The following is a 27,943-nucleotide window of genomic DNA, read 5'->3' as shown; positions in this document are numbered from 1 at the left end:
TGTTTTCTGTGAGTTCAGAGTGATGTGGGGTTAACTTTAAAGGAAAGTTGGATTTATATCTAACGTTCCTGTGCATGCTTTTGTCAGGTAAATTCAGTCTTTATTTTCTAAGCTGCTGTGATTTCTCTTGATGTTCTTGATAGTAGTTCTTTTAAGACTTTCTTAGCATCCTGGTAGTCTCCTGTTGTCACATTGAGGCAACTTGCTTGAATGTTTGCACATGGTATTTTGGCATAAATTTTACCTGTGCATTGTTCAGTGACAGTAACACTTAATTATCTTCACCAAAATACACTGCCTAGAATTATTTTGTAGAAGGATATGATATTATCTGAATCTTCTGCTTTACTGAAAGACAGCATCTTGGTATGACCAAGTATTAAATATTTTGGATGAGTGTTACAGAGTGATGTAGGTGGTGTGGGAAGCAAGAGTATCCCATCAACCTACCGTTCCTCACATTGCTCCCCACCCCTAGCACAGCACTTGCCTTAATCCTCCACCAGTTCTGTCTGATCCCATTTGCTCCTCTTCCTCCCACCCTGTTGCTCACGTGCCCACCCACACAAACCAGCTCTAAACCCTGGAGGGGTTTAAGTGTGGCTGGTGCAGGGAGCCCACAGAGGTGGCCTGGTGACTTGCAGGCCCAGAGACAGCACAGAACAAAGTGTGTTGTGCAGGGCAGCAGAGTCAAGCCCAAATCGGTGATGTGAACACTGCAATGAGAACAATAGCACCTAATAAGAGTTTGTTGAAATCATATTATCATGCTGGTGTGTTATTTGACATACTGCATGCTGGTGCTGTGCTTTTTTTGAGACTTGTGTTTACAAGACCTGTCAGGGTAGTCTGTTGTAACTTTACTGAATCTGTATCATAGTTATCCACGTATTACTTTGCTTTCTTCCTTGCACTTAGAAACTCGAAGCTAGACTAGCAATTGTCTTAATTGGCCAAATTATGTTTTTGTCTGGGTTTTTTTTTTTTTTTTGTGTAGTCAGTACATTTTCTTGTCTCCCTGGGAGACAGTACCAAACCCGAATAAATAGTTTGGTTTTTAATTCTAGCAATTGGGGCTGCAATTCATCATGACAGGTCTTCCAGAGTTCTTGGTATGAATCCAGATTAGTCCGGATTTGTGTTCTGCTTGTGTTGAGTTGTGGTATCTTTGGCTTCTCCAGCTTACCTTGGCTTTTGATGCACTTCATTTTATGCTGGTGTTTCTTGATCTGAGACTGTTCCTCTGCTGAACTTTGTTCCTGTCCCTTAAGCTCTGTGCTTTTTCTACATTTCCTTCTTTATTAGGTAATTCATCTCACTGTGTCTGGAAACCTTCTTATGAATTCTGTTGTCACTTCCTTGGGTTCCAAGTTCTGCAGATACTCATATTGTAGTTGAAACATGTTCCAGACCTCCCCTGTGCTTACATCCTCCAATTGCTCGTTCCTGATCATCTCACTAATGAATTCCTTAGTTTTTGAGATTTGCTTTTTGAAATTGAAAACCTTACTTGAAGATTTACTTGGGTTGCTCTGCAGTTTAATTTAAATCAAATCAATCATAAGGGATTAATCTGGGATTATTCTTTCACCAACCTTCCTATAAGCTGAGATTTAGTTATCAGCCTCAAGTCTAAAATCCTGACAGCACTGGTCAAATTCATAAGTATGTGGTGAAAAAAAATCGGTCGGCTGTAACATCTGACAATAGATGGGACTGATTTATGGTAATTGTTTCTTGTATTTTTAAGTTTTTCTGAAGGTTTCAGATTGTCTGGTAAACAGTATAGATTCCCTCCACACAAAAATTATTGCAGTATTTATTGAATATGCATTTACATATCCTCCTGGATGGTAATACTATTGAAAAAAAATGACTACATGGGTCTCTCAATAGGAAATTTCCCTCTTAGATGGTGTAATCTCACAAAAAAACCTGTGCAGTGGTAACCCATGGTGGGAAAAAGGAGACATCAGGAGCATGGATCGTTTCTGGGAATTAACAAGGGATCATCATGGCATCCTATTCTGCTTTCTTTGTTTACCTGTACACCCAGTTTGTCAGGTCTGGTGTTTTTAATTCTCTGCTTTGGTTATGCTGGTTTTTTTGCCTTGTTATTCCTCCTCTGGTTCATTGCTTTAACTAGGCTAGGAAAGGGACTCGACTATAATTTGCCAAGCACTATCAGGGTTTGTTTAGAGCTGAGTGGGGGACTAAACACTCTGGTGTTTTGTAGACTGGGAAGGATGCAAGAATTAAGTGACCACATGCCAGCAAGTGAACTGGTGAAGCGAGCGTGAAGTGCTTATTATTTTGAAAATGGAAAGGTCAGGATTGCAGGAGTGAGGGTTTAAGAAAATAAGCATGTCTCATTACTGCACAACAAATGTGGAGTCCTGCAATTATTTGTAAATGCCTTCCAGCATCCCTCTGAGGTACCTAAGTATTACCCATGGAAGGAAGAATGAAGAGTCTTAACCAAAATCAAGAGAGAAAGACTATTAATACATTGCAGTTATCTTATTTTCCAGCTGCTGCATTCATCATTGAGAATACTATATTCTATATTTTGTGAAAAGAAATTAGCAGTAACCTAGGATATGTATTTTAAAAAAATAAATTAGTCCATGATAAAGCTTAAAAAATAAGTTCACTAGTCCTGGCCCATAAATGCTTTAATTATGTTAATGCAAGCAAGCTTGTTCTCACTAATTTTGCTTAAAAACAAACTGACAAGCATTAATTTTACATACAACACGTTTTCCTTGGATGCTGTTGTAAGTACTAAAATTACCTTGTTCGTATTTCAGCTGGTAGTGTATTTCACTTGCACATTTGCTAGAATATTCAGTCTAATGCTATATATTTAGCAGTTGACTCTAAGATTATAAGCATTTAAAATAATTGTTTTGGAATTATTTTCAAATCATCCTTCTAAGTAGTCATTGGCATTATGCATTGATTAGTTGGAATAAACTATTTAGCCAATAAGTACATATTTGTTAAGCATCTCTTAAATTACTTATTCTGGTAATCTATTCAAGCTTCCATTAGCCATGTGGTTCTGTTACATTTCAGTGTAATTTTCATTATTATTCCTTGGAGATAGATTGTTACAGAGTTTCATGAAAGGGTGGATCAATAAATCAGAAAATTAGCCTCATTTGTTCCCCAATATACCCCCAAAAGAAAATCAGATAGAAGGCAAGGGTTTTTTCTTTTTCCTTTTCTTTGTGCTCTCGTCCTTCTGAGAAGGAATCCTGGGGCCTGAATCACTGTTAACAAGAAAATAAGTTGTTTGGTACATGGCATTATTTTGTCCTTTTGCTTTGCTAATTCTGAACTCATTGTATTTCATCAGTGAACACACACTAGCAATATGAGAAAGCAAATTCAAGCTGCAAGAGGGTATATTAGCAAAGCTGAGATTCAGAGATCATCAGCTGAGAACTCAACACATCTCTGAAACAGCAGTAAAAATTCCTGTGATACATTCATTTTCATGGATCACAGAGGTTATTAAAAGGGGAAATACTGCTGGATTTTTTTTTTCTCTTGCTGACTACAGTTTGTTGTAATTTTTTCACTTTTTTCATGGCAAAGAATGGTACCGGTTTCAATAAAACTTGTATTGAGAAGGAGCATTCAGGGACAGGTAATTTGACAAGCTGGGATGGGTTTCTGTCCTGTTCCTCCAGATGTTCCCCAGAGCTCCTCTGCTCCTAAAATACACAATGCAGGACAGTACTGGAGAGGAGGTGGCAGCAAGAGGTTTATTCTGAAGCTTGTGAGTTGGATGTGTGTTTGGGACCTACAAATCCTGGGTTAAATTTTGCATTCAGTTTGTAGAAGCAAGCTGCTTCTTCCCTAACCAGTGAAGGCCTTTGCTGTCCTTCACAAGAGAAACTAAGGAATGAATTGTCTAGGCTTTGCTATTGTTCTGCAACTCAGCATACCTTCTATTCTTGATGCTTTGCGGAATTGAAGATGCAGCCTAAAAAAACCCAATCTGTTGTGAGATTTGGGTTTCAGTTCTACTTTTATCATCACGTGGCTGAACACATGAACAGTTTGAGATCAACAAGATCATAGAGCACGTGTAAGATTAATTTGCAATCTAAGTGAGTTTGTGGATGGAATTAGTTTTTCTGGCATGAGTAACTGTAAAAGCCCATAGCTAAATCATAATTTTAGGGGTTAATTTTCTTCATTAAATGCTACTTTTTCGAAGTTCTTTGTAAGTATAGAACTTCTGAATAGATAATTAATTTCTGCATTAATGAAAAAGAAAATGTTTGTCTTAGAACCTACTGCAGAGCAAAAAGAATTTGAAAATTTGGCAGTGTCTTTCACGGATTGTTTCTCAATTTACTAAAAAGGGAATATTAGTGATAATATTTTGGTTTAATATGAGTAAAAGTGGAATTCACATGCAAGTATAGAAAACCAGTATAAATCTATGTAGTACAGTAACCTTAAGCATGTGTTATAGCAAAATAATGCACCTTCTGAAAATGTGCTAATTTTTCTAAATGGGTTTCGATTACTTTGAATGCATCAGCGATGAACATTTCTTGCATCACTGTTTGATAACTGCAATGTAGAAAATTAAGAAGGTGAATAATATCCTGTTGACAAGTAGATTTTTAAGAGAAAAGCAAGGAGATACTTTCAGATGGTGGTGGGGAGACTCTGAATAGCACTAACTTTGCTGTGAATGAAAGGAAGAAGGTAGTAATTGTTGTTAAAAGCCTTGGAAAGGTTGTAAAGCAAACTGTCCCAGAAGGACATTTATGGGATAACTTTGAGCAGAATTCGGTGATTGAGTGATGACTTGTGTCATACACACATCATCAGTATATCTGAGAAAACTTTTAATAATTCCTACCTCTGTGGAATTATCTTCATATTTAGACTCCTCTGTTAAAGTAGGAACTTTATTTTTTGAGATTTGTTTTCTACTGCTGTAGCATTTGTATTCTAATTACAGTGGAAAAGATTGTGATGTTGTGAAACTTAATTTTTGTCCCCTCATCCCTCTTTTTTTTCAAGTGAAAGCATCTTTTTTTCATCATCCTTCTTCATAGGCATGCTTTAAGTAACATAACTGCCTATACTTAGCAAAATGTGAGAAAGCCTTTATCCTCAAGGATACTGTTTGAAGTTGTAGCTACACAGCAGAAAGGTGAAAATGAGCAGTCACTCAGGGAATTAATAACAAAAAAGCGTGTTTTCAGCCCGTTCCCAGTTGGGTGTGTAGCTCATGCTGAATGACTTGTGGGTTGTCTCTGTTCACAGAGGTCATTGCTCTCATGGGGAGTGAGGGTGGAGGAGTTTTTCTCCAAAGGGCTGAGAAAATGTTTGCTGGACAGGCACAGCAGCGTGTCTGTGGCTGCTGCTGGAAGTGCAGGCTTTTATTTTTTAGCACTTTCACCCCAGTTTGGGAAAGAATGCAAAACGCTCCACAATGTGAAATGCAGAGTCCCCAAGGCCTCCTTCCGCAACCATCACTGTCTAAAAGTCCTGTGGATTTCAGACTGTTTGTACAACTAAAGGTTGCAGGCACTGCAGCAGAATGACCTCTGAAATGGAATTTTTTCTCTTACAAAATGCTGTGTACTTATGATGTGTAAGAATTACTGGGCCATCGCTGAAACAAGAAATTTGGTACGCTTGCTAACACTTACTGCTATCTTAATTCATCACTAGCACAAGTATACTGCTAGATGTGTTTCATTATATTTCATGGAAAAATACCTAGTGTCCTGTTAGGCTCATTAATATGCAGCACATGTTTCATGTATTAAAATAAATAACATTTTAGACTGAAGCAAATAATATTGCACAGGCAAAAGAAGAAACTGCTGTATGTATATATGAAAGAATTATTCTTTAATGGTAATAGTTGTCATTACAAAAAAAAAGGTGGAAAGTATCTCTTTGGGGACATAAAAAGATCATGAGGGTTTTTAACCTTAAATTTCAAATAAAAAAAAATGAGTCTGCAAACCTCAATTTTATTGTTAAGGTACTTTTTTACCTTTCTTTCAAAATAATCAGGGAAGGTTGTTTTCTGCTGGATGAATCCACCAAATATTGAAAGTTCAGGAATACAAATGACACATCATCCTTTTTTCTTCTCAATGTTATGTTAGAGGTCGTTATAGCAAATGTTTTTTCTGCTTCCAGCTTCTGTGTGATCAAATACTGACTATGTTACTTTTTTCAAGTTCGATGTGTTGTTCAGTCCTGTTTTGATCTATTTATTAGGGACTTTGCCAGAAGATGCAGGTGTGCATTTATGGACTTAGTGCATGATAAGAAGGTGGATGGTATTGTTGAGCCCAGAAGGACTTCCAGCTCCTTCTTCCAAGGATGGTGGAGAATGGGGTGGGGCTATTACTGGGGAGCAGTAGAAGCACCAAGGAATAGAGCAAAGTTATGAGGGTTGAGTTGGAAACTTCTGTTAGTTGTGTTGGATAAAAATAAGGAGAAGATAGGTTCTTTGTCTGCTGGGAAGTTGATGGTAAACTGTGAATGTGATGATTCAGCTGTGAAAGATGATTTTAGGTGCAGTAGGTGTATTATTTGCAGTAGAGACAGGGAAGCATGAGTGTTATTTTCATAAGCCTTGTTAAGATTTCATTTTGAGCATATGGCCACCTGTGTTCATGTAGAGAAATGAGAACAGTGATGCAAATGAGAGTGAGTGGGGTGATGAAGGGAGCAGAGATCCTGTCTAGGAAATGGCAGAAAAGGACTTGAATGCATTCATCATAGCAAAATACAGCAAGGGATTTGGTAACTATTAAAAAGAATGATTTTACAAGAAAGTATGAGGCAGGGATCAAATTTATAAAAATTAAAGCACAGTATAAATAAAAATGTAGGTTATTTTGTGCAAGTAGGTTCCAAATACATTGGGGCTATGTATTTGACTAACTTTCTAAGCTCTTGGGGGATGGAGCTGTGGCATAAACTATCAAGCAGGTCTTTAGAGACAGTGAATCTGAATAAGATTTTCATTCTCTGCTTTAGGTTTATAAACTCTCAAGGTAAAGGCAACCCTGATCTGTGACTGAACTTTCTCAGGTTCTCACTGCTGTGTCAGAGCTTGCAGGGAGGCTGTGACACTGATCTTCATGATGCTCCATGCACTAAATGGATCCCATGCCTTTATGTGTCTGGGGGGGCCTGTGGGAGCTGCTGAGTGTTTATTCTGCATTTCCCTCCCAGTCCTCAGAGCATGAGTTTCTCTGTGTAGGCAGAGGCAGGATGTTGGGTGGGTTGTGGTGAAAAACCTCAGGTACCTACCTGGTCTGTCTCTGTCTTCATACTTGCAATTTTTATAGTTGCTGCTGGTTGAAATAATTTGCCTGAGCCCCACTAGTGTTGTTGAAAGGAATTAGAGCGTTTGGATCATCTGCCTATTTTCACCAAGTAATTCTTCCATTCTTTCATGCTCAGATAATCTATAATGTGCAGGATATTGAGAAATATTTAATGTGTAGCAGGAATTGTTGTCAGGAATAATCCTTTAAAATGTTGTGGGCTGGCAGCTTATTAAAGAGAACTAGATTTATCTAATACAGTTCTGCGGCCAGGTGCTTCTTCTGTTTTGAAGACAGATTTGTAACTTGCCATTATTTTCTAAAAAAATGAGGTGGGAGGAAGTGAGGTTGTTTTGTAAATGCATTTATAGATATTAATTTGAATATTACAGAGATCTGTGTAAAAGTTAACACTAAGTGCTCTCTTAGTAACTGCATATATAGAAATTGTTACTAGGTTGACAACCTTAATATTAGCAAGTTATTTTGCATTTTCAGCTATTTTTTATAATGGAATATGTGTCTTCCATAGTGTACCATTGAATACATTTGAAAGATGCAAAATACATACATTAAACTGTCAATTTTCCAATAAAATAATAGTATGCCTGAGGGTAGATATGAGTAGTGTATACTTGAGTTACTGTCTGAGGATTTATTTAATTTCACAATTTTATGTAGTTTGTAGGCAACTTGTATTTAAAAATTAAAAATCACCCTAATGTACTAGTCTGGGGCATTAATCCAGAAAGAAAAAACTCAAATTAATTATGTTTACGCATTTTCCCTTTTCCCTACCTCTTTGTATCAGGAACTGCTGAAATGGGTTGTGGATTGAACAAATTGGAGAAGCATGATGAAAAACGACCTGGTAATATCTATTCAACTTTGAAAAGACCCCAGGTAGAAACCAAGATAGATGTTTGCTATGAATATCGATTCTTGGACTTCACAACGCTAAATGACAGTAAGTACATAATTTTTTTCTTTAGGTTTTTTTTTTTCTAATAAAGTGGAATTAATTAAGTTCTATTAATTGGTCTATAATGTCTTTTGAATAATAGTTAAGTTCTTAAAACATCTTCAGTTTCTTTAAGTAAATGCCTTCTCTTCAGTCATAAAGCTTCCATCCAGAGATCTTAGAATTTTTTGTGAATTTTTAAACTTTATAGCTAGTTACAGATTATGAGATTTTAGGTTCTTTTACCCTTCCCCTTTAGTTGTTTTGTTTTCTTGGATTTTTTTGTGTTTTTACTCTGATGTAGACATTTGTTTTCTTAATTTGCATTTTATCCAATTTTCATATGGTAAAACTATTCAGGTCTGCAAGGATATGTACTTTTTTCCTTGCTCTCCTTGTACTGCCTGGGCTTTGTATTTTGAGAGGCTGAAGTTAAGTGTCTTAAGTTTTGATAACTTGCCATAAATAACTATTATGTGGCTATAGATACTTACAGGTGCCCCTGTGTAGGTGGAAACAGGATAGTGGGAGACACTAAAAACCTAAAACATCAAAGGAGTGAAGAACCAGTTTCATGCAATTTTTACCTTTTTTTTTTCCTTCAGTCTGAAATAGTCTTGTTTTAATTCTTGTGACAATCTATAGATACTCAGTTTTTTTCCTTGCTGATTGACGTCAGGCATCTCTGTCAGTATTGCTCATACCATTGCCTGTGCCCTCTTTCACTTCAGAATTAGCCTGTTCTACAAGCAATTACTCCTCACACCATTTGGAAATCTGAAGCTTGAGCAGAAGGCTGGGACCTGCTTCTTGCTATATATAAAACAACACTACCAAAATCTGCTGGAGCTGGCAGGCAGGATGCGAGGGAGAACCTCTATGCTCTTGCCCTGCAGTGTGCTGTAACTTCTGTGGTTTTCCAAGTCAGGTCAAAGGAGAAGCTGGAGCCATAAGTCTCTCATGGTGTGAGACAAAGAGCTGCTGGTGTTTCACTTGGTGAGACACTTTGTGTAGCTCAGCATGTTAGCCTGGAGTAGTGGGAACTTGTTGGATCTTAAAACCTGCTGCAAGTAAACCTGAGTTTGAAAAATATGGAGGTTTAGCATAGGTGATTGGACAGACCTATGCTCTTGTAGGCAGTTGTGAGAGTTGAGACTTTGAGTGCCTGTCTTCTGTATTTGTGTTCTCTTATGTTTTTTGATACACTAATTGGGTTGCACTGCTGTTATTGAGAGCACCAAGCAAATGGTAGAGGAATTTTTTTCATGTTTATGTATTGCAGTTGTTTCGACATTTATGTGTTTTTACTTCAAAGTGAACTGTTTATGTCCTTTGATAGTTTGACAGCTTTTACTGAGATGTATTGCAAGTTGTGTCATTAGCGAAAATGAATTAATATTGAGGACACACTTCTCTGGGCTTTTCTGGAATGTTCATCACTGTTCTGTCTGAGTGTCTCTCAAACTTTAGCGTGTGCATTCTCCTGTTTTTCTCATGAAATCTCATCTTTGGCAGTCTGTGGAGGAAGAATCAGTACTTGTGGTAGCAATGTGGCTTGCCTCAGGCACTGAGGATGTCTGGTAGAAAGAAAAAATTAAACCTAAGCTTTCCAACTCTGATTAAATGCGTAGGTTTGTTGTAAAGCATACTTGTATATGTTTTTCTTACTCATCATATATTGTTATAATACAATTTTAGGAGGCATGACTTTGAAGAGACTTTAGTAGAAGCACTTCTATCACCTTCTTGGGCTTGCCAAAGAGCTCTGCAGCTTCACTGAGTTCTGCGTTGGCATGTTGTATCCCCATCACTCCAGTCTGTAAAGATGTCAGCACATAGGCAGATGTGGAGTGGGAAGGAACTGTTGTTCTTGCTCTTTTTCCTTAGTTATCACCTATGACTATGTGCTCTCAGGATTGGCAGTTCCCTCCCTGTTCTGGTTGTTGACTGTGTGAAGGCTTGAGTTGCACTATGTAGTGTTATGACATTCCAGGCTTTTTTCATCATCATTGGTTCATTTATGTTTTTGCTGAGAAATAACATCTGCAGATAAACAGAGTTAACCACGAGTGTTTCACCTATATCTGTGTGGATTTGGAGGCTTCTAAGAGTGAAATGCTCCTAGTGGTGTAAAAAGAACATTTGGGTTGTGAAGTCTGTCTTCTGTCAATCTACTTTAGCCCCTCTGGTGTGTATGTATATTGTGGCATCATTTTTTTCCGCAGATTTTCTCTTTCATTGGGTTTTTAGAATAAGCCATGTTAAATTCTGAGTGGCTACAGAATATTTTATTGTATTCTTACGCTAGGTCTTGTTTACAAGGCTAGTGAGCCTGCCAGTGCAGACAGGTACTCATTTTTCTCTGTAGCTTTTCTATAGCAATGATTGCTCTGATAACTGTATCTCTCACAAGTGTTTAATCTTAATGGTAAGAAGGAAGTGATTATCTCCATGTTGCAGGGGGAGGTAATTCACAGGTTACTGCCAAAAGTTTTCCAAGTTCTTAGTATTTTCTCATGTGTTCCATAAGCAGTTCTTACTTCAGACATAAAGGTGGATGGATGCTGGTATTATCTGCAGTTTAGAACTGCATGTATTTGCAAATTTGATACCCAGATAATGAGAGATCAGTTCCAAAATGTGGCATATGTTTAAAGTGCACTTTGTCTGACAGCTAGGTGGATGTAAGTTTTTGCAGCTGTGTGTGGGGAAATCCTGCTCCCCTCTCTTGCCTCCTATGAGCTCTGAATTGATTTAATTAATGTATCTGGCAGGTTATGAAGTTTTTTTGTTTGGTTATCCTCTACCGTATCTGTGTCCTGGGGAAGGGTCTGAAGAATGCTGGAGTTGGTAGAAGTGGAGGGAGCATATTGTCAGGAAGAGAAATAGGAGCCTCTTTAAATCGGCTCACACTGTTATGAACTCACAGAACCACTGAGTGAGGTTGGAAGGGACAGCAATGGGTCGTCTGGTCCAACCTCCCTGCTTGAGCAGGGTCATCCTAGAGCACACAGCACACAATTGAATCCAGATGGTTTTTTAATATCTCCAGTGAGGCAGATTCCACAACCTTCCTGAGCAATTTATTCCAGTGCCCAGTCACTTGCACAGTGAAGAAGTTCTTCCTCATATTCAGGTGGAACTTCCTGTACATCAGCATCTGCCCATTGCCTCTTTTCCTAGTGGTTGGCATCACAAAGAAGAGCCTGGCTCCATTCTCTTCACACACACCCTTTAGATATTTCATACACATTAATGGCCTCCCCTCTTGGTTGCCTCTTCTTGAGGCTGAACAGGCCCAGCTCCCTCAGCCTTTTGTTGTAAGAAAGATTCCCCAGACCCTTGACCAGCTTTGTAGCTGTTTGCTGGATGTGCTGCAGAAGCTGCATGTCTGTCTTGTACTGAGGAGCCCAGAACTGGACACAGCACTCCAGATGTGTCCTCCTCATGGCTGAGCAGAGACCCAGGATCACCTCCCTCGACCTTCTGGCAATGCTCGTTCCTGCAGCATCACTCTCTTGAAAAAAGGGATAAAATACTGTCCTGATGATGATTTTTCTGGAATGTTAGCTAGAAACTTAACTTGGCTTGCTTGCTGTCTTTAGTTTCTGTTTACCTTGTCCCGTGCAAAGCTGAAAGAATGTAAGCAAATATGCTCCTTTATTACATTTTTCTTTTATTTTCTGAACTTCTGTCTTCCTTTGCACTGGTGCAGATGTCCACTGGAAAACAGTATTTGATCACTTACTTGAGTATTCTGTAGATAATGCATAGATGCAAAAGATGGAATTAAGGTTGCAAATGTAAGCTTCATTTATATGTTTCCCACTGTTAGAAATTGATTTACTTGAAATTGAAGTTTCTGGGGACTTTCCAAGCTTTCAAGGAAAGCAGGCTGTGAAGAACCCATCAGTTTCCATCGAGTGCCACAACACTGATAATCTGCATGACTCTCCAGAATTAAAGTTGTTAGAATTGCCACTGTCCTTTACTTTTTGAAAAAGTGTGAAAATTGTGATCAGCAAAGGGTCCTCTTGTGTAGATTGGCACTTGAGGAGTAAGGGGCACTTTGCTAAGACGTTTCAGACTTGAGGTGGACATGCTTGTTTTGAGCTGTTGTCTTTATAAATCTGCTTATGAGCTTGATCTTTCTTGTTTCTGTTAAGGTGACCTCTTCCAAAAAATACTAGTCTGTCTAGTCTGTCTTCCATGTTATCCCTTGACAGTGTCATTCTCTGTTCTATCCTTTAGTCATCTGTGCTGTCCAAAGCCTATGGGCTGCTTTTATCCCTCAGGTGAAACCACATCAGTTTTCACCCAAATAAATTGATAAAATCATCACACTTTTTTTTCTTATGAAGATGTTACTATCTTTGTGAATTGGGTGGGTCATTGCTGGTTCAGTGAAATGTCAGAAGAAGTGCAGAGGAAGTTGTCTTCTCACTGCCTTAGAGACAATACTAATATTAAGTAGCAATGATTGAATTTTATAACAATAAAAAAACTGAAGGAAAATAAAAGACAGTTGCAGCGAACCTTTTGCTACAAAGCTGGAAAGGACAAATTGGAGTCTACTCTATAATACTTCAGACCTTTACTGAAAAAAAACCCCAAACAACAAAAGATTGTATCAGCTGCCCAAAAGTCAAAAACTGTTTCTATTTTGCATCCCTCTCCCTATAAATAATAGGGGATGAATTATGATCATCTTATGCCTCTGCTATCTCCAAGTTTTATTGGAAATAAGAGGCAAATGGTGAGCAAATCTCAGGAGGATATGTGCTGGCAAATGGAATAGTCTTAAGCAACCATGTTTTCAACAGTGCCTCTATGGGGTAACTGGATTGTTTTGTTTTGGTACTTTGTTGGAAAGAGAAATATTTCAATAATCTGCATTCTTTCCTTGCTCTTATCTGATCTACTTATTTTGGAAAACTGTACTTGCTTTGACAGATCATACAAAAACTAAGTGAGCTTTTTTATCCTCTATTTCTTTTCTTTCACCTCTTCAGTTATGATGACCTTCTGAGAAAAAACAGGAATCTGATAATAATTTATCTCTTCACTTCTCAGAAGAGTGTGGAATTTTTGGTATTTAGGGGAATTTTTTTGACCGACTTGATTGGATTTCTTTTTTTTCTGCTTTGCTTTACATTCCTGTAGTAATTCATTGACCTGATGAGTTATGATATGTTTTGGCCTTGAATAAAGTTGGCATGAAACATATGCTAGCCATGTGATGAGAATGGAATGGGGTATAAATTTTTTTTAAATGGGGAAAGGCTATACTCTGAACAAGCCATTTGTGCTGTAAAACCACTAAAATCCAGATGTTTTGATGGAATGAAAAATAGCAATACTTCACATGTCCCAAAGAAGTTTTCAAGTTATGATGTGAATACATGAGCATATGGTTTTTATCCTGATTGTCAAGAATGTGTCTCTTTAGTGAAAAAAAAAAAAAAAACAACAACCCATAACTTGCAACATGAGGAAAATTATTTTAAAGTAAGGTTATTAATTACATTCTAATATTCCCACCATATTTTTTGCTTGAATGTTGTAAGTCTAACAACATGTATTTTACTAGGACAGTACGCCCAGTTTAGTAAATTTAATACATACATAAAACCTTCTTACTTGAGGCATTTTGGAGTGTATATATATATATATGTATATATATAATTTGAAAGTGTATTTATCATTCAAGTTGTGACAAAGATATGGATAGTTTACCATCATGTTTTGGAGACAGTTATACTGCTTAACTGCCATGGCTGTGCTTTTGATTTTTATAGATTCTTTTTTTCCTAGTAAAAGACACAAATAATGTGTTAGTGGACTTTTATAGAGGGCATTATTATGTTAGAAACAATAGTTAAGAATATGTCCATACTGAAATCTTATTTGAGATTAAATTTCAGTTTTGGCTTAAATTAATAGAAGTCCCTCCAGTTTTCCCCTTGGAGGAAAACCTCCAGAACTGGAAGTATCATGCACTGGAAATCATGCAAATAGAGGACAGAGAAGCATTTTTCCTGTAAAATGTATATGCATTTTTTGTCAGGGAATTCTTTTTGCTGTTGAACATAGTACTTGTTGATTGCAATGCTTACCTTCTGTTTCCATCAGTAATTTTTATATTACATTAAGCATTTATTTATGCCTGGCTTCTGCTTTCTGTTTCACTTCACCATTCACTTGGGGAAAAAAGCAAAACCCAAACATAAAAAATAAACAACTCAAAGCAAGTGGCTGTGTGACTGAAAAAAGAACAAAACCTGCAACTCTGCATTTGCAGGTGTTACTTGATTTAAGACTAGTAAAAGCAAATATTTCCCCATTGGTGAAGTTATTTAATTTTGTTTTCGTTTTTGTAAGCAGAAGAACATAAATTAAATTAGCATTCAGGTTTTGTATTTCAAGTTGACCAGGTCTGTTACCACCATTTAGTCCTCATGAGTGATGAAATAAAATTAGCATGGCAAAATATTGTTAGGTTATTTATGAGATGTGATAACTTGAACCAGACTGTGTATAGATAGTCTGTAACTGACTAAAACAGTGCTTCAGACCAGATTAATGTGCAGCAGGTTCAGAGCAGAAAGATGATGAACAGGAGAGGCCAATGGATCACTTCTTTGTAGGCAAGATTATGCTAATGCTTCCCTTTTGTTAAAGCATTGTCCACATGCATATCTCATTCAACTTAGTTTGATTATATGTATGTGATATAAAGAATCAACATAAGGGTTTTGCTGGATCTGAGCTTCTGTCCTTTCTGTTAATGCAAATATGAAGAAATGAAATTTATTGGCTTGGTTTTCTGTTTCAAGTGGATTCCAGTCTGTAGCAATACAGAATCACAGAATATTCTGAGTTGGAGGGGAACCCCCCAAGGATCATTGAGTTCAACTCTAAGTGAATGGCCCATGCAGGGATCGAATCCACAACTTCGGTTTGCTCCAGCCAGCTGAGATAATTTCCAGTAACCCTTCAGGATTTGCCACTTGTAAGTCACAGCAAAATTAAATGCTCCTGCTGTAGCAGTTTATAAAACTCACTTGTGTGTCTTGGGAAGCTTGCAATTTGACATAAAAGGAGCATTCCATATGTTGGAAGTTTAATAAATGCCATAAATTGCATCATAAGTGTAATTGCTGGAAAGAGTTGTTAGATTTGAACTTTACTGTTTTTAAATAAGGATGCATAACTGTGAGATGTATTTCAGCTTCTAAATGGAAGCTCTGCTTTCCGTAATTATTGTATCTAGCTTCTTGTTATGATAGACTGCATGCACTCACTTTTTTTTCTAACACATATAAATATATGTTCTGTATCTGTGCATCAGTGAGGTGTGCAATACACAGACACATGTATTTTATACCCCTATATCATTGAGAGGGGTGATTCCTGGGGATATGAGCTTTCAACACTTAAGTTTCACTTTATTTCTACACTTAATTTTACCACAACAGAAAATGCAAAGAGCTTTAGATAAAGTCCTGTGATGACTATGACAACTGGAATAAGTCCTGGGCAGTCCATTGTCCTGGTGGCTAGATTGTGGCCTCAAAGTGGATTCAAAGCAACAAGCTGGTCAATAGCATGAATTAACTATTCTAGCCCAAATCTTAACAGTTACATACCTGCAGAAAAGCTGTACCATTCACATAATTTCAAATGTAAAAAAACCTGAAGTTTGTTGTCATTTCTTGTCCCCTTCAAGATCCAGCTGTACTGTGATGCTGCTATTTTGTGTTGGAATAACACATTATAGACTAGAGGAGACCTTAGATATAATATGGTATGTATATTAGAACATCTCAAATGTGTTAAAGAGTATAAGTATGATGTGTTTTGGAACTCTATTTTCAACTTGTGCTTGGAAACATAGTTTTGTTTTAGATGCTTTTATGGAATCCCAAATATATCTAGTGATGTCATAGCCACTTTTTCTGTGTGGATTCTGCTTGTGTATTTAGACAATGGGTGTATGCAAACCAGGACTAGGGAGGAAAGGAATATCTGTAGGATGCTCTATTTGCACATTTCACTTTGTCAAAAAATGAGTGCCACAATAGTCATGTGGGTGCTAACTTTCTAGTTGCACCCAATCTTGGAATGAAGATTGGGTTCCTATAATACTCCATTCTTACCATGCAGTCATTCATTTTATCTACTGTGTTACCTCAGAGTTCTTCTTAATGTAGTTACTGAGTTCTTCCTTACATCACATTTACGTAAATGCTGTAATTCACTCACATAATGGAAAAGTACAGATACTGTCTAAAAAGAACTCTCAACTTCCAAGAAATCTTTTCTATCAGCAACTCAGGAACTGCACGTGATCTTTGAGTGGTTGTGTCTTTTCTTTGGTCTCTGGCTTTGCACATTTTTCCAATCTTCATGTGGTTTTCATCCTCCTGATGCTGTTCGAGAGTTAAGGAACCAGACTTGGCAGTTTGCGAGGCTGGCAGACAGGCATTTCTGATGGAATGGTGAAATTATTAAAGCCACAGGGGCCCAATCCTGTTTTCTCAGAAACAAAACTTGACCTGTGTTTAACTGGAGCAGATCACTCCGTAATTTCAAACTTGTAACTTCAAATAGTAAATGCCTCATGGTTTTATTACAGGAGAGAAGTGATTAGTAGTCATCTCTGTAGTAATCTGCTGAGTCTTTTTAGGACAAATTCTTTGACATCATCCAGCTAAAAGATAATGCACAAAATCTGTGCTGTATTGTAATGGAGTTCTTAATGTATTTTACAAAATACATTTTTGTTGTTTGGCTAAAATTTCATGCAAATGAGAGGTTTAGAATTGGTTCATCCTGAGTGGAGTATAGCCTCTTCGAGAGAAAAAAGGAACTTTTGGTATCAACTGCTCTTGACCTTGAGACAGTGAAAGCACCAAATAGATGTATATTTATTGTGCAGGATTTTTAAAAATGTTTGCTTATATTCCTCATGTTCCAGTGTGAAGAAGAAAAAGTCTCTATTGTGATGGAAATGATGTCAACATTCAGCTATTTCACATAACCTATAACAGTGTCTTGGTGGGTCTTATTCAAGAGTCCACACAACAGAGCACAGGTGGTGTCAGGCTGTGCATTGTCTCAAGCCAGTAGTGTGGTAGTTGCTTCTGGGAAGTTTACACTCCCCATTAAAGGTGTTTGAGGGTTTTGCTTTGGACGAGTCATGTATTGTGTTATACACTGGATGTCCCACTGCATGTGTTTCAGAGCTTGCAGGAAAGGTATTGGAAAAATGCTCCTCTCTGACTTGTGAGCCCTTCTGGGGGCCACTCCAGGATATGTTATTTTGTCCCAGCATCTGTCTCATGCTTATGCCTGTACTTGTCGTTGCTCTGCCCAAGTAAAACTTGTAAAGAGATTTTGTTTTCAGAAACATATCAGATTTCTGTTCTACATCTGTTCTGGATTTGTATTCTGTTCTTGCATTTTCATACGGTCTACCAATGCAACTACTGCCTGATGACTTCTCTTGACTTCATTTTGCCACTGGCAGCTGTGGTGGCTACTCCATGAGCACACTCCAGATGAGCTGACTACCTCCTGCTTCCTCCCTACCATTGTCTGAGGATGAAGACACGGACTGTGTTTTATCTCTTCAAGTTTTTACTCTTCTCTGTGCACTGCCCTACGCCCACTGGGGAGGGTACCATAGATGTGGGACACAAAGTTGGACTGGTAGGGCTGGTGCTTGCCTCTCTGCACTGAGGATGGTGTTAGGTCAGAATTTGCTATTGTACAAGCTGCTGCTGTGACGTTGCCATCGTCGGATGAAATTCTGGGAGACCAAACCTTTGTTCACAGGTGTGGCTGTTGCCCTGTGGAGTCCCATGATTGCAGTACGTGTTGGTCGGTGGCTAGGTGGTTTGAGGAGGGAGGGCAGCTTTGCAGTGTCATGCTGCAAACACTGTTCCAAACACTGCTCTTGCAGAGAGGCTCAGCAGAGTTCAGTGTCTAGAATGAGGAGATCCAATATTTTCCTGTGGCATTTGGTTGTTTATCCCTTTTATGTGGGCATAGTTACTTTGTCTCTTGCTTGACTTTCAATGCGTGTTTTGACTTTTTCTCCTTAGTGGCAGATGCCTTTGGCTGCTGATTCAGTGGCCCTTAGGAATCATAACAGACTTCGGACTGAGTTTTTTGCTAAGGAAAAACATGGCTGAAAAGTAACAGTAGTAGCACACCATGTGAGAAAAGGGAGGGATAAGAGTCAAACGTGTGCCCTACTCTTATGAGAAGTGATAAAGGAGGGAGAACTAACAAAAGGAACGGTGATAAAGTTTGTCCTTCTGCTCCCCTGGCTTGGAGAGAGGAGATAAAGAAGGTCCTGCAGTATGGAGATCAGCTCCCTCACTACTCTCAACATGCAAACATGTATTTCTCCCTGGGAAGCATCTGTTCCTTCCCTGCTTTTCTTTTAGCTTACAGAGGAAATGGCCTGCCAGTCCTGTTCCTAGGCTTTTGGCTGAAGCATCCTATTCAGAGGACCGTGCCCTGTCAGCTGCTTGATAAGCTGTCAACACTCAGCTGACATGTCAGCTCGTATGAAGCTCCAAAGGGTCTTCATAGCCAGAATCCTTCAATCCTAGAAACTGCCTCCACACTTTTTCCCACAACAACAAAAAAAAAACCAAACCCTGCAATCATGATATATGTCAGCCTTGTGATGAGCTGTAACATCTCTAGCCCAGGCTCCCTGCCATACCATTCCTGCTGCTGTGCCCCAGACACCACAGACACTTTAGGCTTCTCCACTGAAGAAGTAGAGTGGAAGGCACAGCTGCAGCTAAACAGCAGTGGGGCAGAAGAAGAGTTCAAGTAACATATTGGCTAACTTTATTGGCAGACAAGATTAACATGACTCGACGTTACAAGTAAAGTGGTCAGAAAAACATGGAGGGAAAGTGGAATCTTGGACAAGGAAAAAGGGTGATGGGGTGCTGATATGGCCTACACCAGAAACATTCCCCCAGGGACCAGCATGACCAGAGAATTAACTGGGACAAAATTTAGCCCGGCTTTAGTGCCTGGAATTGCACCTCCAGTCATGGAGGAAAATGTCAGCGGTGTGCACCCTGTCTGCAGGCTGCATGTTGAAGTGGGGGGAATAAAAGCAAATCTTCAAACACCCTTCCATTGAATAGCACCTCCTCTGGTACAAAATAAGGCTTCCATGCTCTGAATATCTCTGCAGTGGATCATACACCGAGCTAAGAAGAGCTTCAGGAGTAGGACCATGTTGCTGCTGCTGTTCCGCTAACGGGGTATGGGACCGGTTGGCTTTTCTTGAGTGCAGTGGGAAAGGACGCTGCCCTGAGGCCTCTGCCCCTTCTGTCTTCCAAAGAGGTAGAACCATCCTGGCCTGGACCAGTTGTAGGTCGTGGATGTGGAGGCCCCAAACACTGTGTGTAATGCCCTTGCTCTGTTCTCCCATGTTTGGACAGGGAGGGTATTTCACAGCAGCGCCTTGCTGTGTCTGGAAGCCTAAGAGGGAGGTGTTAGCCTGACACTTATTATGCCCTGCTCACTTGATGTGAGCACTCGTGGAAGGAGAAGAAAAGATCTTCAGAAAGGAGTGGGCATCAGGAGAAAATAGAGCAGATGAAACAGGGAAAGAATATTGAAGGATGGGAGTAGCTGAACACATAAACTAAAATAATTTGAGGGTCGTGAGTGACTGTAGAAATGGAGGGACAGATAGCATTTGACATGTTTAGCAGGAAAAGAAGACATGGCCTTGCATGAGTTTTTAGGGTTTTGGGAGCTTTCCAGTGCCAGAGGGATGCCTTTTTATTGTGTTGTATCAATGAAGCCCGGCAGGGACTGTGGCTGTCATTTTGACAAGATTTGCTATCAAGTTCTGCTTAAATAAAACCCACTGTATCATGCATGGGCAGGCACATGGTCTTTTACTGAAGAAGACAACTTACATTTCTGGATTCAGATCCCTTTGGGTCTTTCATGACAATTTTTTTTTTTTTTTTTAATCTGACATGAAAAATGTTCTCTGACTGTGTTAGGCTTATTTCGTTATTGAACAGGGGAGAGCTTACTTTAAACCTGAAAATGCTGTCATGTCTAGAAAAGATCAACACTCAATTTAAATTTTGTGTAAAGAATAGCCTGAAAACATTTAGGTAGTTTAAATCTGTCATGAAAACTACATAGTTTCTCACTTTCTTTTCCCTGTTCTGTAAATACATAGAATTGTTGCTTTAGCAACAAGCATAATTGTGACTGCAATTTTAATTAAGGTTGTGAATATTGTACTCAGCAAAATAATACAGTTTGCAAACCTTAGTGATTGTCTTAATCTTAACTGTGCTTCAGGTTAGTGTTCTTCCAGCTTTTGCATGGGTTTTGTGTGTGAATGCCTCACCTCTGCATTTTCTTTACCTTGACTTGGTATATACAGAGGCATTAATCCTATGCCTGTGAAGGTGCTTTATCTGCTTCAGGCCTTTTTTGCTATTTTGTTTTTCAGTGTCTGTGTATATGTGCACAGGTGGCAGGTAGCCCAGTAAGTCTGTAGAAGATGTAGATATACTGCCAAGCAAATATCTCACATTTGGCCTGGTATAATGCACCTTTTTGCCAAAGGTCTCAGTTTAGTGCTGCATTCTGGGTGCTTGCTAGTTCATGGCTAGTCTGCAGCAGTGTCAGAGCTCTTCAGCGTAATCCCTTGGTGAAATACTATTTGATCATTACTGTCTTGCAGCCATAACATATTACAAAGCTGATAAAGATTGATCCAGGCCTCCAGATTGTGGCCTTCTCTTTAAGCGATGAGGCAGCCTGAAAATATGTTCATTGCTTCTGTAGAGGACAAGAACTTATTAACATTTGCCAAACACTGTGCTAGTCTTGCTTCCAGCTCCTCAGCTAGCTCCTTTGGCACTCGTTCAGCTGTCTTGGCAAAACCCTGGCACGTGTTGCATATTTTTGTCCTGTGTTTTAAACAGTCTCAGTGATTTGGTTTTATCCTGCTGCAGTCGTACAAGTATGTAATATCCTGGACTTAAGAGGAGTCCAAGTGATATAATTACTACATGAAATGGCAGCCTGCTTTCTGTGATAAAACTTGCACACCCAGCAGACTCTTGGTTTGTGTACAGTAATGGTTTTGCAAATGACTTGATACTTGTGACACACTATACTCTGTGATAATGTCAGGAAAAGCAGGGGAGTTTCCAAGATACGAGGTGGCATGTGAGAAGTTTCGGCTGAGTCCGATGCTTGCTCAGCAGCTGCTGTAGTGAACTGGTGTGGCTCTTCCCGGTATGTGGTAACCCAGGGACTGTGATAAGGTCTTGCACAGGAACTGTAAACTTAAGGCTTTCCATCCAACTGATTTTTGCAAAACCTGCTTATTTCGTATAAATGGAGCTCCCTTTAGTTGAATTGTACAGAATGCACAGCTTCTGTCTCCCCCCAAATAATCATCCTCTCAACTTTGAGACTTGCAGTGATTAGCTACAGATTCTTCTTGAAAGAAACAGTCCTTTCAAGGGGAAGAGAATCTCATTAAGCCTTTTCTGTGAGCTACAGCTCTTGATCAGCACACGAAAGACAAGCTTGACAGTCATCAGGTGAGTTAAGAACTGCAAAAATATTATCTGTCTCTGTTAAACAGTCATCAGTTGAAAGAGTTCATCTCAGTCTGAGAATACAGAGGCTTTTGCGTACGATGTGGCACATAAAAAATTAAAGACATCAAGGATGTGAGAAGTCCTAGAGGTGCCATGCGTTTCCAAATGAATTGATAAAAGGCCTTAAATCTGAAAGAGAATGAGGTATGAGGTTTACAAATAAACAGGTGGAATTTTGGAGAAAGTTAGAGATAAGCCAGGACATGGTTACTAGTGGAGTATAAATAAACAGCAGTCTACTGCTGTAGTTCCTCATTTGCTCAACCCTTTGTGGTGTTCTTCTATTTGAACAATTGTTTCCTGAATTTCTTAATAACAACTGGTAAAAGAATTGACAAATAGTCCAAAATTGTATGGGTTAATTCACTAGCAGTTATTGTACATATTACTAGTAAGCAAAAAAATTAGCATCTACTTCTATCTCAAATCACAAGACAAAAGAACAAAAAGAGAGTGGCAGAATAAATGTTCTTTTGTTAAGTTATTGTCTCAAAGTTTGGAACTGTGTCAGAATTGCTTTTTTTTTGTTTTGTTTTGGTTTTGTTGTTTATTTACTCAGGAATGCTCAGCTCAGATGCAGCATCTGTCTTTCTCTGCAGTCCTTCTAACCCCATTTTTCCAGCTGGGTTGAATGCCTTGATGAAGCCTTTCAAGTGATCAAATAGATAAAATTGGACATATTTTGTGGGATTATTTTCATTGTTCTTCACCACATGTTCAATGAATGCAACACTTTATAATTGTAACACTTTGTTTTCAAGCTGCACTCTTGCACTACTTGTTGTTTGTTTAGGTTGGGTTTTTTTTTTCTTTTATTATAGTAAATTTTTGTGAAAAAGTGGTCTTCTCATCAACAGATACTTTCAGGGTACCCTTCCAGAAACATTGGTAGAAACTCAGACTGCTTTATCAGTGATATTTCATTATTAGCCAATAGGCCTTTTTTGACCTAAGAGAAGTTAGAAATGGTTCTTTCTGTTATGCAGTAGCCACTTAGGGCTGGGGAGAAGTGAAAGTGTCTTGGATGTGGGCTGTCATATGATTACAAGTTAGAGCCATGTGTGGCTGCCTGTGACCTCTCTTTGGGTTGCTTTACTAGGAGCAACAAGAAAACAATTTTAGCCAGGGCATGGAGACACTGTGCTTTACACTTTTCCCCAGGTTTGGTTCTGAGGTATTGTCTGTGTGGGAAGGAACTGACAGGAATAACAGCCTGCAGTTCTGTTGTATGCTCACTGTGAATATGCAGTATCACACACCACTGTGCCACCTCTAAAGGTTGTTTTCTGTTCCTTGTCAGAAGAACTGTGAAAGCGACCTGTTCTTTTGCCTCTGTATTCTATTATTTAATTAGTAAGAATGTGCATTTAAGAAATTAATTTTTGATGTCATTAACCCAAAAGGGATCCTTTCCAGGGGGTAAGGGAAGTCTTAGATCTTAAGATTGTCTGCATAATGCTTTTTAATTACCACCTTCATACCATGGAAGTATTCTGTCCCTGCTGGACAGGACATCTGTTACATCTTTATTGCATATACTTACTACTTTGGTATTAGATTATATTTACTTCATTAATTTGTTCCTTAGCAACTTTGAAGATAAGGTTTCTCTGCTTCTTTCATTTTAATTTCTAATAAATGTTGCAGCACTTTTTCTGACAGAACTACTCTGAGAAATAAGGGTAAAACAATGTCTTCTCATAAACTCTTGGAGAAATACTCTGCTACTATTTGCAATCAAAATTGCAACAACAATCATTTTATTGCAAACTTAAAAAAATAAACTAAAAAAATACAATTTGCTACGGTTGTTCCATTGTAATGATGCTTGAATTTGTGGCCATTTTCCCATGACCCATATTAAACAATGGATTTCCATGCTATCAGTATCACTGTGTGGGAATTCTTCAAAATTCTTCTGAAAACAGAAACTGGCCACATTTTTCTGAAACGAGGGAGTAGGAGTTCAAATTCTGCAGAGTGACAGGAAAATTTGCTCTAAGCAAAAAAAGCAGGATTTTTTTTTTGCCAAGAAAAACTTTTTTCTTTAGTAAATCCATCACCCATGCTCTAGCAGACTTGCCTAAAAAAACAAAACAGTACTTTTGGGAAGTGCTTTGTTAACTTCTAACAGCCTTTTCCACTACTCTTTGGCTTTCTATCAAGCATTCTTGCCAAGTTGAAGTGATGTGGTGTGTTTGGCAGTGACATACTGCTTTTAGGTGCCAGTGGTGAACTATTGCTTGCTAGTAGTTTTCAATATTCTGTGAAAGCCTCATCACTGTTAAAAACACTGTTAGAGGTGTTACAGAAGGCAATATCCCATAATACCTTTTGCAGGATTTTCTTTTGAGGTCTTTATTTTTTAAGGATTTTTTTTTTTCGGAGGGTTTGTAGGTGGTAGTGTGATGGATTTTCTGTTTTGTTTCTGAACTGGTTTCCTAGGGAAACGAGAGTTAAAAAAGGCTCACAGTCTGTCTGTCTCATTCCTCCAAATAATTACAACCACACAATTTCAAAGCAATTTGCGAGAAATTTAGGCTACTCCTGATGTTGTGGAAACTGGTGGTTGGGCAGAAGACTGAGGCCTCTATTAATCAGGGAAAGGCAAGGAGAACCAAGATAAGCACTGACAGCTTGCTGGCCAGTGAGCCAGTGCATTGCTCCCGTGTAGCCACATAATCGCTGTTTCTCATTGGTTTGAGGAATCCAAGGGGTGGGGAGGAAAAAAAGTCAAAGGAAAATTTGAGCCTGTGACAGCAAGGTTGAAGAATAAAAGCTTCATTAGTGGGAACCACTCTTCATTAGCTAATGGGGAAAAACTTGAGTAGGAATTTGTATAATAGCACAGGTAGCAAAAAGTCAGCAAGAAATGTTTTATCTTGTACTGGTCTTAATCAGGTCTTTGACCAACCTTGTGTACAGAGTTGGCAAATCAAAAAACATATGGACAGGAAAGTAGGTCCTCTCTGGATAGCTGGAACCTCTTACCTCATTTAACACTTGCCTAATTCATTGTAAAATAACCAATCCATTTGGTGATTCTAGCTTTGTATCTTCTGGGATTAGTTTATCTGGTCACTCTGAAAATCGTAAATGGGGTGATAAATGGCTATTCCACATGCCAAATTAATCAGGAACCATTAGGGAATTTGCTAGATAGGGATTACTGCCACCCTGTATTTTTGTATGTTCCCATGCAAATCTTTGCATGTGAAGTCTGTCATGGGTTTCCTGTGATGATTTTGAACAACAAGGATTTGGACCTGCAAATTTTGCTGCAAATACCGGAACAGCTTTAATTCCAGGGAAGGCTGGATGGCTCCCTTTGATGCTGTGGGATAGCTGAGATATCCAAGTACAGCTCACCAGTGGTGCTGAGGGCAAGTCTCATGAGGGTGACGTGAGGTCTGCTGGGACAGTAAAATTTTGATCTTGTTTTTGTACACACTGACTGTTCACATGAAATTCACATACCCTGACAGAGGTATTCTTACAATTAGCAGTGGTGGAATATATTCCCATTATCAATAGGACAAAAAATAGAAGTGCAGGGCAGGAGAGCTGAGAGGAATAATAAATGCTGTAAAGTGTTTTGCATTTGGTTTTTCATTGCAGTACCTCAAGCAGGCCGAGCGACTGGAAACTAAACCAGATCTAATTAGCTTTTATTCCTTTATAAAATGTGGTATTTTCCTGGAAATTTTGAAGGGGTCAAATAGCGCAGTTTTGACTTTGTTTATAATCTGACAGCTGTTGTGTGTTCTGAGTCTTGTATAGTTGTCCACAGAAGTGTTCATCTTGGAATTACTGCAGGGTAATATGTTTTTTAAAAATCCAAATACATTATAAACCGTTTCCTCTGAATTTAATTTACCTGCCCCTGAACCATCTCCTGTTTATACTGAATTTAATCCTGTAGCATTCTCTTACCCAACTTTCTTTGCAAAAATGACTGAACCTGGGACCAAAATCTATTTGAGAGTCTATCTTCAAGTAATGCAAGTAACACTGCTTACTTTGTTATACAACCTGTGTTACATTTTTGCTGCTTAAACACTTATTTAGTTTTGCCAGTAAAGCTGAAAACAATTTAACAGACATCTATGAAAAATTAAAGCATTTTATAAATAGGGGATTATGATTTAGTGGAGACCAAAAGAACAGTGATAAGTTAAACTGCATGTTATCTTCCAAATGAAAAACACATATCATTTTGAAGTGTCTTCTCTTTATCTAAAATATGTAATATTTCAAGCTAGGAAAAAGATAGAAAGATGAAAGTCTCTATGATACTTAATCTAATTTCAAATATTAAATGCTGAGTATCTATAACTGCTTTTTGAAGAAAAGGAATATAATTGGTTGATACAGTCAAGAAATGAGAACATCTGAAACAGGGTAATATATGGATTTTAGAAACAAGATTGGGAAAAATCCCTTTCTAGCTTTTAAAAAAATCAAACAAGTATGGCACACAATATCATCCTAAATGAGATTTTACAAGAAGGTCTAAAACATCAGTTGGAACAGAAGGGGAGAGTGCATATGAAACACTGGCGATATAAAATGACAAGACACAGAAACCAGCAGGTAACATTTGAATAAAGCCTTCAAGCATTTCTAAAGCTATCTGTCCTTTTCCGTATATATAATGCAAAGTGTTATGTATAAAATATATACAGGCATGACCTGCCAAGAGGATTTTGGTTTCCCTGGAGACTATCAGTTCTCTGTTGCCCAGGTTGGCTTGGGGAATAAGAGCTATCTTGATAAATCCTAACCTTTCTTCCTGAGGTTATTGGATATGTCTGTAAATTTAAATCTTTGTGTTGAATGGTGAATTTATAAAATTCAAATTTTTAAAATGATCTCTCTAGATTTCAGCTATTTCTCCTGGCATGTATTTATTGTATGTAGCAATTATCTTGTGACTTGGGGGAAAAAAAGAAAACCTTGATGGTAAAATAGTTTGATGGCAGTTTTATCTTCTTGTTGGTCTGGCTGTGCCAAGTCATTGATTTTAATCGCAGTTATCAGTGTGTCATGAAAAATGTGCGTGAGATCATAGCAAGTGTATTCAGCCACAGTTGCTACTTTGTTGACTTCTTTCACCTCCCTTTTCCTTAAATGTTTGAAATCCTCTTGTCATTTTTCGGTTTGGAAACTAGGCTTCAGTCAGATTTGTAGTTTATAACGTATCTTGTGAGTATGGAAAGAAATCCCATGTAATGAATGCAAGCTACTTTGTTCATCTCTGCTTGATTAAAATTGAAAACAGTAACCTCAAGGTTATTCTCAGTTGGTTTGGATGGAATTATATAGATGGATATATGTACTTTTCTGCTTTTGACCTCCTTAAAGAATCAGCACATACAGCATTTTATTGACAATAGGATATAGTGATTTGGAAAGCTAAGAAAGGCTAAAAATTCCATTTCAGAGGAGATTTTTCTCATTCAGAAAAGTATGCCATAAAATGAATAAATTCTGCATAATTTAAATCTTAATAAAGTAGACAATTTTTGTACTCATCTGAGGATATTACTTGTGCTTTTTACAGTTTTCCTTACTGCAGTGCAAGTTTGCTTTTTGTAAAATTTACAAAGAAACCTGTGTTATTTTGTTATATTCTGCAGTTCTAAAACCTGAAATAAAAATTTGCCAGAAATATGGAAAGAACATTGAAGTGAAACATAAAACAGAGAGGAGGAGAAGGAAACAAAAAGGAGGGATTATGGCAGGGAAAAAAGAAAAAATACATTTTAAAATATGTGAGGGAATGAAGATTTGGTAGGCTGCAGAGTTAGCTTGCCGGTATTCATTATTATTGCTGCTAGGAAAAATGGCAAGCACATTAGTTAGAAAGGGCGTCAAAGCAAAAAAGATGCATCAGCCTACCAAATTTTACAATGCCACCAGCTTCTAAGATACAACCAGAGATTCTATCAGATCTCTTTGGTGAG

General features: G+C 38.2%; 1 protein-coding gene across 2 annotated transcripts in view; it reads left to right on the top strand.

Moving 5' to 3' along the window:
• RFTN1 (raftlin, lipid raft linker 1) overlaps positions 1–27,943 on the top strand; it is a 94,916-nt gene that overhangs the window by 2,035 nt on the left and 64,938 nt on the right. For both annotated transcript variants that reach the window (XM_033074683.2, XM_033074673.1), the window contains exon 2: positions 8,143–8,298. In XM_033074683.2, coding sequence (XP_032930574.1) covers positions 8,154–8,298 — 145 coding nt within the window. In that variant the 5' untranslated portion in view covers positions 8,143–8,153. The remainder of the gene's footprint in view (positions 1–8,142; positions 8,299–27,943) is intronic.

Source organism: Catharus ustulatus, chromosome 1 (genome assembly GCF_009819885.2).
Source record: "Catharus ustulatus isolate bCatUst1 chromosome 1, bCatUst1.pri.v2, whole genome shotgun sequence".
Taxonomy (NCBI): Eukaryota; Metazoa; Chordata; class Aves; order Passeriformes; family Turdidae; genus Catharus; species Catharus ustulatus.
This window is presented reverse-complemented; position numbering and strand designations above follow the sequence as displayed.